The 14,662-nt window shown below is 37.8% G+C and overlaps 1 protein-coding gene across 4 annotated transcripts in view; it reads left to right on the forward strand.

Annotated features, from left to right (window-relative positions):
* JPH1 (junctophilin 1) overlaps nt 1-13,934 on the forward strand; it is an 83,749-nt gene extending 69,815 nt beyond the window's left edge. Inside the window, exons 4-6 of one of the 4 annotated variants that reach the window (XM_026012705.2) lie at nt 4,435-5,084; nt 11,362-11,457; nt 11,632-13,934. In XM_026012705.2, coding sequence (XP_025868490.1) covers nt 4,435-5,084; nt 11,362-11,442 — 731 coding nt within the window. In that variant the 3' untranslated portion in view covers nt 11,443-11,457; nt 11,632-13,934. The remainder of the gene's footprint in view (nt 1-4,434; nt 5,085-11,361; nt 11,458-11,631) is intronic. The other 3 variants (XM_026012714.2, XM_026012708.2, XM_026012721.2) reach the window with 3 other exon arrangements.
* Nucleotides 13,935-14,662: the final 728 nt, after the last annotated feature.

Here is a 14,662-nt window from a genome sequence, read left to right on the forward strand (position 1 = left end):
TTTAATATCTTGGTTATTGCAAATAATGCTGCAGTAAACACAGGGATGCAAAGATCTGTTCAAATTAGTATTGTCATTTTCTTTGGGTAAATACCCAATAGTGGAATACTGGATCATATGGTATTTCTGTTGTTAATTTTTTGAGGATGTAAAGTGATATCATTGTGGATTTTATTTGCATTTCCCTGATGATTAGTGATGCTTAGCATTTTTTCATGTGTCTGTGAGCCATCTGTATGTCTTTGGGGAAATGTCTTTTCAGGTCCTTTGCCTATTTTTCAATTAGATTGTGGGGGTTTTAGTGTTAAGTTGCATTAGTTCTTGCGTAAGATTTTGGACATTAACCCCTTATTGGACATATCTTCTCACATTTAGTAGGTTGCCTTTTTGATTTGTTGATTTTCTCTTTGCAAAAGCTTTTTATTTTGATGTGGTCCCAATGGTTTATTTTTGCTTTTGTTTCCCTTGTCTGAGAAGACATAGCTAGAAAATTTATAACTTTCATCCCCTATGATGGTGCCACGGCTGGTGTCAAACAGATTATTGTCCATGTTTCCTTCTAGGAGCTTTATGGTTTCAGGTCTCACATTTAGGTCTTTAATCCATTTTTATTTTTGTGTATGGTTTAAGAAAATGGTCTACTTTCATTCTTTTGCATGTAGATGTCTAGTTTTCTCAAGGGACTGTCTTTTCCTTATTGTATATTCTTGCCTCCTTTGTCATAGAGTTATTGACCATATAAGCATAGATTTATTTCTGGGCTCTCTATTCTGTTCCATTGATCTATTTTTGTACCAATATGATACTATTTTGGTTTACTATAGCTTTATAGTGTATCTTGAAATCGGGGATTGTGGTACCTTCAACTTTGTTTTTCTTAAGGCTGCTCAGGGTCTTTTGTAGTTCCATACCAATTTTAGGATTATTTGTTCTAGGTCTGTGAAAAAGGCTCATGGTATTTTAATAGGGATTGCATTGACCCTGTAGATTGCTTTGGATAGAATAGGCATTTTAACAATATTCTTCCAATCCATGAGCATGGAATATCTTTCCATTTGTGTCATCTTCAGTTTCTTTCATCAGTGTTTTTGGTGCAGTTATAAATGGGATTGTTTTCTTAATTTCTTTCTGCTACTTTATTATTAGTGTATAGAAACACAACAGATTTCGATATGTTAATTTTGTATCCTGCAACTTCCAAATTCATTAATTAGTTCTAATAGTTTTTTGGTGGAGTATTTAGGGTTTTCCTCTTTTTAAAAAAATTTTATTAATTATAGAGAGCACATGCGAGTGAGGAGAGGGGCAGAGGGAGAGACCCTACAAGCAGACTCCCTGGTGAGTGCAAAGCCCATGAGATCATAACCTGAGCCAAAACCAAGAGCCAGGCGTTTAACTGACTAAGCCACCCAGGTGCCCCTAGGGTTTTCTATATTAGTATCTTGTTGCAAATGGTAGGTATTTATATGCCTTTTTTTTTCTTTTTCTTACCAATTTGTATGCCTTTATTTCTTTCTCTTGTCTGATTGCTGCAGCTAGAACTTCCAGAACAATGTTAAATACAAGTAGCAAGAGTGGACACTCTTATTTCTGATGTTAGAGGAAAAGCTCTTAGTTTTCCACCACTGAATATGATATTAGCTATGCACTTGTCATATGTGGCCTTTCTTATGTTGAGGTATGTTCCCTCTAAACTCACTTTGTTGAGAATTTTTATCATGAGTAAATGATGGATTTTATTAAATGCTTTTTTTGCATCTATTGAGATAATATGATTTTTTATCCTTCATTTTGTTAATGTGGTGTATCACATGGATTGATTTGCAAACATTGAACCATCCTTTGCATCCCCAGAATAAATCCCAGTTGATCATGGTTAATGATTCATTTCATGTATTGTTAAATGAGATTTGCTGATATTTTGTTGGGAATTTGCATCTATGTGCATCAGAGCTATTGGCCTGTTATGTTTTTGTAATGTCTGTCTGGTTGTGTGAGGGTAATGCTGGCCTTATAGAATAACTGTGGAACTTTTACCTCCTCTTCTATTTTTTGGAATAATTTGAGGAGATTAGGTTTTAAATCTTCTTTAAATGTTTAGTAAAATTCACCTGTGAATCCATCTGGTCCTAGACTTTGTTGGGAGTTTTTTGATTGCCGATTCAATTTCATTACTAGTAATTGATATGTTCAGATTTCCTGTTTCTTCCTGATTGAGTTTTAGAAGACTGTCTGTTTTTAGGAATTTATCCATTTCTTCTAGGTTATCCAATTTTTTGGCAGATAAGTTTTGCAGTAGTCTCTTTCATATTTCTGTGGTGCTGGCTATTTTATTTCTGATTTTATTTTGTCCTCGTTTTTCTTAATGAGTCTGGCTAAATGTCAAACATTGGGCTTTATTCCTTTTTTTGTAGTTCCTTTACGTATAAAGTTGGATTGTTTGAGATTTATTACTGTAAATTTCCCTCTTAGAAGTGCTTCTGCTGCATCCCAAAGATTTGAATCATTTTGAGTTTATTTTTGTTGTCTCCATGTATTTTTTTTATTTCCTCTTTGACTTTTGGTTGTTGAGTAGCATATTGTTTAGTCTCTGCATTTATGGGTTTTTTTTGAGTTTTTTTCTTATAATTGATTTCTCATTTCACACTATTGCGGTCAGAAATGATGCAAAATAGGATCTCAGGCTTCTTAAATTTATTGAAACTTGTTTGGTGGCCTAACATGTGATCTAGCCTAGAGAATCTACCATGGGCACTTGAAAAGAATGTATATTCTTCTGGTTTTGGATAGGATGTTCTGTATGTCATCTGTTAAATCCATCTAGTCTAATGTATCATTCAAAGACACTGCTCCCTTTTAAAGGGAGAAAATAACAATAATGTAACAGTAGGAGACTTTAACACCCACTTACATCAATGGATAGATCAGCCAGGCAGAAGACAAATATCTGTTAATATTTGCTTTATGTATTCACATATTCCGGTGCTGGATGCATAGATCTTTACAATTGTTATATCCTCTTATCATTATGTATTGCCCTTCTTCGTGTCTTGTTACAGTCTTTGTCTTAACATCTATTTTGTCTGAACTAATGTATTTATAAAAAAACTGGGGTAACAATACATATCTGTCAATAATTACTTTAAATGTAAATGGCCTAAACGCTCCATTCAAAAGACATAGAGTGAAAGGATGGATAGAAAACAAGACCTACCTGTATCTATATGCCTATAAGAGACTCACTTAAGAACTAAAGAGATAGACTAAAAATGAAGAGGTAGGAAAAGATACTCCCTGCTAATGAAAAAAAAAAAAAAAAACACTTGATAGCAACACTTATACCAAGGTCCTTTTTTTTTTTTTTTTTAATATTTTATTTATTTATTTGACAGAGAGCACAAGCAGAGGTAGCAGCAGACATAGGAAGAGAGAGAAAGCAGGGACCTCATTGTAGGGCTCAATCCCAGGACCCTGGGATCATGGCCTGAGCTGAAGGCAGATGCTCAAATGATTGAACCACTCAGGCACCCAGGGTCCATTTCTTTAAGTACAAATTTTTCCATTTAAAAGAATAACATGATTGTTATAAACAATCCTGAAATATTCAGAAAAAAATCCTAAGACTAGAGTGTCTAGGACAACTGCCTTGTCATGTCTTTGCTTACAGAAAATAGTGAAATGGATCCATGCTGTGAAAGGACTCCAGGAAGTTTAAAGGATCCTTTGATGGGGTGCCTGGCTAGCTCAGTGGATTAATAAGTAACTGTCTTGAGCTTCAATCATGATCCTGGGGTCCTGGGATTGAGCCCCATGTCAGGCTCCTTGCTCAGTAGGAAGTCTGCTTGCCCTCTGCCCCTCCCCCCTCATGCTCTGGCTCTCAAATAAATAAATGAAATATTTAAAAGAAATGAAAAGTAAATGATCCTCTGATGAAATAGCATTACAAATGTCATCTGCAGATTCTGTTCTTACACAGATGTTCTGTTAAATGTTAATTTATTAAATAATTTAAATATTTCAATATACTAAACATATGAGAGCTTGAGTATATACTTTGTGTTTTAGTTATGCTGGATAATTTAAATATGCAGATTACATATGGTGTTATCCAGTGCTTCATCAACGTGAATTTCACCTCAGTGTTCTGCAAGCAGGTAGGAATGTTGCAATTATTAGGAAGTCAGAACTGTTTGACCTTTATGGCTATCAAAATAGTAGGAATACTGGTAAATATTAAGTTTTTCTGCAAATAATCTTTTCCCTGGGAAATGAAGTGTGCGCATGTTTAATCCAAGCCTTGTCAATATTTTTAAAGAAAAAAAAAAAGAGGAATGGCTAATCTGACGTAGCAAAAATGCATATAGATAGCCAGAAGGAACAGCCTTTATGCCTTATTTTTATTAGCTTCTCTTCTGTTGTCAATTTTTTCCCCAGGCCCAGATTATATCAAACAGAGATTTCAGGAAGGTGTAGATGCTAAAGAAAATCCAGAAGAAAAAGTACCAGAAAAGCCACCTACACCAAAGGAATCTCCTCATTTTTATCGCAAAGGCACGACACCCCCCAGGTCTCCTGAAGCAAGTCCCAAACAAAGCCACTCTCCCCAGCCCTCCTCCCCAAAACCCACGAAGAAGCAGAACCCCAGCTCAGGGGCAAGACTCAACCAAGACAAACGGAGTGTGGCTGATGAGCACGTGACAGCCATTGTCAATAAGCCTTTGATGTCAAAGGCTCCCACGAAGGAGGTGGGAGCCATGGTGCCCACGTCCAAGTACTCTGGCCGCCACCACATCCCCAACCCCAGTAACGGGGAACTGCATTCTCAGTACCACGGCTACTATGTGAAACTGAACGCCCCCCAGCACCCTCCAGAAGACATGGAGGAAGACGAAGGATCAAGCCAGTCTTCCTCAGCGCTGGTGCACAAGCCATCACCCAACAAGTGGAGTCCCCCTAAATCTGTGACAAAACCAGTTGCCAAAGAAAGCAAAGCTGAGCCAAAAGCTAAGAAGTCTGAACTTGCTATACCAAAGAATCCAGCAAGCAACGATTCATGCCCTTCTTTGGAAAAAGAAGCCAATTCAGTAAGTTGTGCAAGATGTGTTTTTTCTTCCTTTTGATTCTTTGAGGTAGCAGCACAGGGTGACTTACATCTTGATGACAGCTTCTCTAGCTGAAGTCCTAATGATGAACTCTGTGTAGAATAGAGGTTAGCACATTTGTATCCTGGGACAGCAAAGAGCTCCCCAGGTAGAAATTCCTCCCTGTTCGCTCAGCCACCCACCTTAGACATCATTCAGGTAGCCAGCTTGTTCGCATCATATGTTAGCAAGCCTTGACTCACACTTCTTGGTAAGTTTTGTGGTAGCTTAGTTCAGACTGCTATAACAAAGATGCCATAAACGGGGTGGCTTAAACAACAAAATTTCTTATTTATTTCTTAAAATTCTGGAGGCTGGGGAGTCCCAAGATCAAGGCACCACAGACTTGATGTCTGGTAAGAACCCAATTCCTGGCTCATAGACCTTCTTGCTGTTCCCTCACATGGCAGAGAGGAAGAGCAAGCTCTCTCAGGTCTCTTATAAGGGCACTAATCCCATCATGAGGGCTCCACCCCTCATGACCCAGGGCCCACCTCCCAAAAGGCCCCCTTCCAAATACCATGACATTGGGGATTAGGGTTTCAACATACGAATCTTGGAGGAACGTGAACACATAGTCCGTAACTACAGCTCAGTCCTCCGATTGGCTAGAAAGGAATCATGGGCCCTGAGAATGGACACCCCCTCTCAGAGCCCTAGCTGGGAAGAGGATTCCATCACCATTTGCTATGTTCTTAGTCCTGCTTTTGATCCTCACAACAGACATAGAATAAAGGAGTAGATAGAAAAAAAAGACCTATCTATGTCTGTGTGCCTGTAAGAGACACCCTTCAGACCTAAAGAAATAGACTAAAAGTGAAGGAGAAGGAAAAATACTCCAGTCAGCATCTTTAGACAAAAGAGTATCTTTTCTAGCTGTTGTGAATTATTCCCCTAAATATTTAGTTTGGATTTTACTTAATTAGTCAGGCTTTGCCACTAGAACATTTTCTTTTTTTCCAACTATTTAAAATCACTTTGGTCTTCTAACTTCTCAGTGTATAAATGCTTCTAAAATTTTAGTTTTCTGGTAAATGCTAGTTTTATTATCAATTAGTCTTGAGAATCTAACATTTTTAAGTATTCAACCAGAAAGCTGTATGTTATTGTGTCATTTGATGAGCATGTAGAGATTTGTTGAATGATATATGGAATTCATACTTTATCAAATTCTATAGAATTTATAAACTGTTTTTGGAACAGTGGTGTAGCATGTTAAATGTAGCTTAGGAAAAGCCACAGCTGACCCAATATTTACTAGTAATTTCTGAGTTATTTGCATAAAGGTGTGGATTATAAACTGATGAACAAGAATGTAATACAACTAGGTTTTTTTTTTCTTTTGTCCATTTTAACAGAGTTACACTGTTCACAATTAAATAGTAACAATGTTAAATAATTTAAGTTCATCTTTTTTATTAACTTACATTTGGTGTTTCTTAGGTTTATCATCTAAATATAATTCGATTAATCAGATCAACTTCTTGAGAATCATCCTGCATGGGGATAAATGGTTTTTAAGACAGACTAAGTCGATTATTATTAGCTTGCCTGATTTACAAGGGTGAAATTCAAACAATGCAAGGCCATATAGTTTCTATCTTGGGCATACCCAGTAGTGGGGTTCAGTTGACTTCTAGAACTCCGTAAGAGGTGGTGAATGACCCTTTATATGAAATGTTACTAATGTTTGATAAATTCATAGCCTCCTTGTTTAGAAGAAGTATCTTATTTATGTGCAGAATTGTCTGATTCTTGGAGGTAGCCAAGCATCCTCCAGCCTGGTAGGTTGATCTCTAGGGATCCTTCTATACCCCAAAAGAAAGAAAACCTAGCACTCTGCATGCCGGGAACCAGAAGTCAAGATTGGCTTGGCACCTTCATGTGAAGATTTTAACAATTAACCTTTTTTTCCTGATAATAACAGAAAGCTGCCTTTCGCACTCCTGACGACTGTTTACTTGACAGTTTAGAAGTGATAAGATCATCATAAAGGTAGTTAATGAACCACCTTTAAAACGAAAGAGTACTGCATACAGTTTTAAGATAGACACTGTATAAGTTAGAAGTTTATAAATAACTTGAAAATTCGTAGGAGTAGTCACAGGAAAGCACACCCTGGAGGGAAAACCACAGTGAAGCGGTGTTCTTTGTGAACAAGAGATCTAGTATGAGTCAGATTCGTCATTTCTAGGGTGGTTGAGTACCCCGGGACCTGGAATTTTAGTCACCAGCTTATTGACTGAGACAGGATAGGCTGGAGGCTACGGGTGTGGACTCTGGTCCCAGACTTCCTAGGTTCAAATCCCAATTGTGTTGTTTCTCAGTCATGTGACCTCAGGCAAGTTTCCCAACTGCTCCGTGAGTAGTTTTCCTCATCACTGCCTATATCATAGGGTTGTTTGGAAAATTAAATGAGTTACTACTTACCCAGTTCTTAGCACAGTGCATGGCACATAGTAAGTGCTCAAAAGGCAATGGCTATTGTACTGTAGTAGTTGAAGCATAAACTAGTTCATAAATATTCCAATAGATTTGACCCATCCTCAGGATCACCCTGGGTATTGATCTCCTAGAAATACAGAAAATCTTCTGAGACACAAGCTAACACTCGAGTGTGAGTGGTAAGAGACAGGAGGCTATGCCACAGATTACTCTACAATACTTCTCAAGAAATGTGACTCGGATGAGCCATGGTTGCACACAGACTGATGTTTCATGGAAACACATTCCATGTGGTACCAACATTTTTTGCAACATGGCAAGTTGGGTAGGAGCCAGAAGAGACATTACAGCCTTATCAAGCAGACTAGCAAGGGGTCTTCTCATTAGGAATCTTGACTTCTTCTGAGAACTGCCTGCACTTTTTCTTAGCCATTACTCTCCTCCAAGTCTATTTTGAAACTTACCTTTCTTTTGAATTGTAAAACAAGGCATCCCTGTCATGTGGGGGAGGGGGGGGTGTTAAGATTTTATTTGAGAGAGCATGAGCAGGGGGAAAGAGCAGAGGGAGAAACAGGCTCCCCACTGAGGAGAGAGCCCCCAAAGCAGGGCTCCATCCCAGGACCCTGAGATCATGACCTGAGCTAAAGGCAGACACTTAACCAACTGAGCCACCCAAGCATCCATGTCACACCCTTTTGAACCATGTACACATACTAACACCCTACAAACAATGAATATATATAAATTTGGCTATTAATACTGAATTTTGTTCATGTTTTTAGAGAAGTTTTAGATTTAACAAACTATAGTAACCCTTCAGAAGATTCCTCACAGTTTTAAATGAGTAATAGTCTTTTGAAGAAAAAAAAAGCTAAATTTCTTGAGTTAGAACTTCTTTCCATATTTTGACTTCCCACACTTTATTATTTTCTGTCTCAAAGTTCTTCCAATCAAGACTTGCACTTTGCCCTGCTGCAGCCTCTTTTATTACACCTGTCTCAGTCAGTCTTGAAAAGCAAGACTGATTTTTTTTTTCATTTTGCTATTTTAAGCCACAACTGGCTACCACAGTCATGTTTATGAGACTTCACCTTAAAGCTTTCCCCACCCTGTGCCCAGCCTAGGTATCTGAAGAACACAGAGGTCACGTCTTCATATCTGCCTATTAAACATAGCATCCCAGAATTTATTTATCACCTGGTTGCTGTTTGAACTTTCTTTTGCTGCCTTACCCTCATCTTCACTGAGTCATCTTTAAAAATAGCTTTATAAATGGAGTTGTACTAGTTGGATAAATATATGTTTCTGTGTTATATATGTATACTTATTTACATATATTTACATATATTTGTGTATATAAATATGTCATTCATCCAAAAATGCTAATTCAAAAAGTTAGATAAATTCATGGAACCTTATAAGGATTTATGAAATAAGAGTTTAAGGTCCAGACATACCTTAGACTTTTGAAGTTAGATTCACTGAATGCACTTTCTTTGTTGTTCTACTTTTCCTTGGTCCAAAGGACCAAGACACTAAAATTCTACATTGTGGTGTTCTGAGCCCATATACTTTACCTCATCTTTCATGTGAGAAAGGAATTATGAATTAAATCCACTGACCTAAAGAGTTAAGTGAATCCAAATTTCTGAACATATTCATGAGAAAACTCTAATCAAAATTTGTGGTAGTAAGAGCATTTCTTTAATCTCCATGCTGAGTTATGGCGTTGAAAGATTATTTCAATTATTTTCTGAGTTATAAGAATTTCCTGTACTATGCATTTTAACTTAATTATTATTGAAGAGTTACATAGATTAGGACCCTCCTAGTAACTTAGAATGCAACTATTATAAAAGAATAATTGGTCATATCAAGATTTGATGGTTTTCTGCTGCAATGAAATCAGAGGGATAGAGATGAAAATGCCGTTTTCAAGAACTTGATTAGAAATTATTATATTTAAACTAAGTCCTGTGGCTATAACAAGGATGTAGGGGGAAAAAACAGCAGCTCTGAAGTAGACAAAGTTTAATTTTAGTTCTGTAATTTGTTTAAACTGGGTGAGTAACCTTGGGCAAGACACCTACCCTCTAATTGTGCTTTTTCCTCTCATTTACTTGGGGTTTAGGGACTAGGGCTTTACTTCTTCCTCGTAGTCCCTATCTCAAGGATACCCATTTTTACTTCCTTTTCTCCCCCACTCTGATTTTTACTAATCACTGTGTTCTTCATTTAAGGCGGTGAATTAATAAGGTCAACAACCACATCCACAGCACCTGGAAAAGTACAGATGAGATAGTAGGTGTTCATAATGAAAACCTGGATGGACTGGGCAACCCGTATGTGCAGGTGCACGGTGGTGAGCAAAAGCACGGCTCCCGCCACTACGTAACTTAGTCTAAGGCAAAGATGGAAACTAACAAGAAGTCACAAAGGGTGAAGTGTTAGGATAGACAATGGCTGGGGTGTCCTGACCTCTGCCAGGGAAGTTGTGACCCCATCTGGGGAGGAAATCTCTATAAGGATATGACCCAGGCTCTATACCTTGCAACGTGAGCACTAGACCAATTACAATTCCAGTCCTCCTTACCTCCCCCACAACAAAAATCACACCAATACCACATTCAAGGACTTGGTTACCCTGTTTCAATGTAGCCTCATTAGATACTCAAATATAGTAAAACTGTTTCCTCATCTGTAAAATAACAGTTAAAATACTACCCCACCCACCTCATAGGGCCAATTTAAAACACATTTAATACTACTTAATACACTATTTTAATAGTAAATACCAAGATCATGTCTCTAATAAAGACGGCCAAGCATGAGCAGCTCTGAAAAGACAGGTCATAAGGTGGGTTTTTGTTTAAACAAAGTTTGGGTACCTTGGGTTGCTGGTATTTATCACAGCCGTATTTATCAAAATAGGATTCTGTTGTTTATTAAATAGACCTTGACTAGGGCACCTGTGTGGCTCAATCGGTAAAGCACCTGCCTTCAGCTCAGGTCATGATCCCGGGGTGCTGGGATCGAACCCCACAATGGGCTCCCTGCTCAGTGGGGAGCCTGCTTCTCCCTCTCCCTCCGCCTCCCCTCCTCATGCTCTCTCGCGCTGCTATCTCTCTCTTTCTCTAATAAATAAATAAAATCTTTAAAAAGAACTTGATTTCTGGCATGTTGTAGCTGTGAGCAAAAAAGCAAAGAATTAGACCAATAAAATAATTTCTGCAAGTGTTCAACTCCCCACTGGCAATTTTTAAGGATGGGGTGGTGTCCAAAACTATGACCAGGAAAAGCAAGAGTCCTACATTTTTCCTGAGAGGCCTCATACCCTAAAGATTTTATTCTTACTCTTACTCTAACTGCCTTCCTGAGGAGAAAATTCTTTCTCACCTAAATTACATCTTCACAAACAGTACCTGTCCACCTTCCACTAGTCCCTAATCCCATTGTGGCAAACCCTCACCTGGACTGTTGTCAGAAGTTTTGAGATGAATGAACTAGATTATTTGTAAGTCTTTTTTTTTTTTTTCTTTTAGACTTAATCAAGACTGGATTCATTTCGTAGTGAAAGTGCAGAGACGGCTCCATCTAAATATGGCATTGCTATTTTTAGTTTATACCTTTTGGAGCTGCTGTCATTTGTTCCTGCTTTATTTACTGCAGCGGGGTTGAGTTTTTTCATATTTCTGGTAATTGATTTTATGAACTAGTTTGAGTATTGATATTAACATGGAAACATTATGCCCCTTTTGTTCTGTTTCATTTCCAGGGCCCCAATTCAGTCATGATTGTCCTCGTCATGCTGTTGAATATCGGGTTGGCCATTCTTTTTGTTCACTTTCTAACTTGATTGGAATTAGAACAGGTAAGAATAGCCTTAATTTCTACATAAAATCACCGCATATAACATTCTTTTCCCGTATTCGAATTTATATATATATTTTTAACAACTACATATTGTCCTTCACTTTAAATTTTGGCTGTGCCTGAATGTGATTCAACATAGTTACTTAATGATGTAACTGTTTTGACCCTTCAGTGAAGTCATGACAACTAGCGGTGTTAGCGCACAGTTCTCTGCCGTGGCATCATCAGCCCTTTAAATGGCACACCCCAGTCAGACTCAGACTCAGGGAAGGAGGCTTGGAATTAGGATGGGATCGCGAAAGAGATGACACTTGGAAAATTCAGCCAGAGGACCTGTTCAGTTCCCCTGGGAATGCTTTGTGGCTTTGGGGTCCTCTGGGAGCTGAAGCAAGCAGCCGTGTCGGAGAGCAAAACTTAATAATCATTCTTTTTTAAAATCTGCTGAAGCAGCCCCATCCGGCGAAGTTCTTGGCATTGGCTACTCCATCTGTCCTAGCAGAGAGTGACTAAACTGGAAATGTATGGAGCTGCATTTTTTTTTTTTTTGATGGAAGTCAACAGCTGCCTTACTATTTTACCATCTGACGTTTTTAGTAGGGAGCTGGGGAAACAAACGACTGCCCGAGGAATGCGGTCGGAGGACTGTGTTGCTGTGGCCATGGTTCCAGCATTCACTCCTATCTCATTAGAAGAAATAGGTAGCAGCATCACTCACCAGTCTTATGCCATGACCTGCTGCTCTAAACATCTCCTGGAACGTTCCAGGAGAGAACGTTTCGTTTGCTTGTGCACGACTATGTTCATTTTTGCTGTTTATTGAAATAGGATGTAGAGTCCTTTACAACGTGTGGTCCTGGCTGGATGAGACACACTTGTTGCATCTCAAGGAAAAGAAACAACAACACTCTAGAGAAGATGTGTTCATTTCGATAGCAATACATCTTTTTTTTTTTTTTTTCATGCCGTTTAGTCTTCCTAAACCTGTAACAGGCTGTTTAAAATTTAGCAATGTGAAGGCATCGTACCTTCCGAAGAAATAATTTTAAATATTTTTAACATTACTGAGATGAATTATTTATGCACTTAAGAGGTGCTAAATTTTAAAAGCTGAAGGACAACAGAATTCTAAGAAGTGTAGTCAAAATGTTGCATGGATTGCAGTAATCGGTGTTTAAAGGATTCAGTTTCATTGCTGACGTACTTTACAACCAAATAAAATCTTGTCAGTGACTATGTTAATTCCCATGAAAGTTAAGCAAGATGCTATTAATAACTGCTCTTTTCTTTTTTTTCTCCAACTTAAATTTTTGTTGAATACATTCAGGTAGAGCGTAAAGCTTTGTTAAACCTCTGCTTCTCGATTTTACGCCTTTCGTGTTTTTCAAAGTCCTTTCGTAATTTTATTTCACATTTTAAAGGCTTAGACATTTTTATTTAAATATTTGTCTTTTGCAGTCCTTTGTTATTCTGACATAATCTGATTTTTTTGCTGTTTTATAATTCATCTTTATTATTCAGAAGCATGCTTATTTAGAGACACTACATGGTCTTTATAAAAATAATTATTTAAAAAGAAATCAGGGGAGGAAAGGTATCTTAAATTTCTCGAAGACATTACATTGTGGAGAAGGAGCTAGCTATTCCTAAATATTTTCACAATCTGCATGGTTTAATCAGATTCTTTTTACCTTATTTGCTACCTTTTTAATGCAGAAGAGACAATTCACATGTTAGCACAGGTGTGGACTGAATGCTTTGTCATCTGCAGGGTAGTAACCCAGTGATGTTTTTTGCAGAAGTGCAATATGTTGAGAATCCTGGGTGTGACCAATATGGAATAAAGAAGAAAGCAGAAAGAGAGCAAATGAAAATTACAACTTGTATATTTATTTATTTTTTACATTTTGCTTTGACTTTTAAATTTAGGAAGTACGTTTTTAGCCAAGAAACATTTAAGCTCCTGTGTCAGTCTCAGTACTCTCACTGCGCCTTCCTAACCCTGTAGCTCTTGATGCTGGGAAAGCAGATTTTTTTAAAAAAAATAAAATATTTAATCTTATTAAGTGTTTATTTAAAACGTGTAATGCTTTGGAAATAATGGGTAACAGATAACTAAACGATATGTTTATAAAGTGAGCATGTTGGTTCCATTTATAAATATATGTATGATTTATAAGCTTTTTTAAAAAACAAAGCTCAAATTGTTGGTATTTTTCTAAAATGTGCACAGCTGTATTTTACATGAAAGGCTCTTTCTAATGGGTTGTTATACTGTACTCTACATTTTGGACAGCACATGAAGTCTGCCAATGTACTTAATAAAACATGACCTTGTTTATTTAAAGTTTCTTGCTGTGAAAAAGAACTCCCTACCTGTGAGTTCCTTTATTTATAATCCTTGAAACCAAAATGTATAATGTACAGTTTTCACAACTGTATCCGCTCTAATAAAAAAAAAAGTTGGTTATTAATAAAGTTGCAGGTGTGTTTCCTTTGTGAGTAAATTACTGTCTTGAGTTATGTGGAATTTTTGGGTTGGTGGTTGTATTGAAAGATCTGCTGAAAACTTGACAATAGAAACGGGGTGCAAGGGATCCCTGGGTGGCGCAGCGGTTTGGCGCCTGCCTTTGGCCCAGGGTGCGATCCTGGAGACCGAGGATCGAATCCCACTTCGGGCTCCCGGTGCATGGAGCCTGCTTCTCCCTCTGCCCCTCTCTCTCTCTGTGACTATCATAAATAAATAAAAAAATTTTTAAAAATTAAAAAAAAAAAGAAACGGGGTGCAAGATGCTCAATGAAGCCACATGGGAAAAGGTAGTTACACTGTACCATTGTTCTCTTCTACCATTGTTTCTTTCATCCTGGGCTTTTCAAATAATTTTGTAAAATATGTTTCATTTTTCTGCTCACTGCCTTCATTAATTGGATTAGCTCCTTAGCCAGGGATTTTAAGTCTGCTCCTGTTTTTAGGGAAATCTCAGAGTTGGAGTAAATCCCCCTCCTGCATGGGTCCTTTTCAGTTAATTAAAGTTTTTGGATCATTGTGCCCCAAATAAGCTAATATGTTGCTATGGCCCCTGTTTAGACACATTTCTGGAAGCCTAGAGACACTGTGCAGTTGAATAAACTTGCCGCCACCAGAATTTCCAGCCACTGGGCTCCCTTTGCAGCCATCCAGGACTGGCCAAGGCTGCCTTGACACG

The sequence above is a fragment of the Vulpes vulpes genome, chromosome 13 (genome assembly GCF_048418805.1).
Source record: "Vulpes vulpes isolate BD-2025 chromosome 13, VulVul3, whole genome shotgun sequence".
NCBI lineage: Eukaryota > Metazoa > Chordata > Mammalia > Carnivora > Canidae > Vulpes > Vulpes vulpes.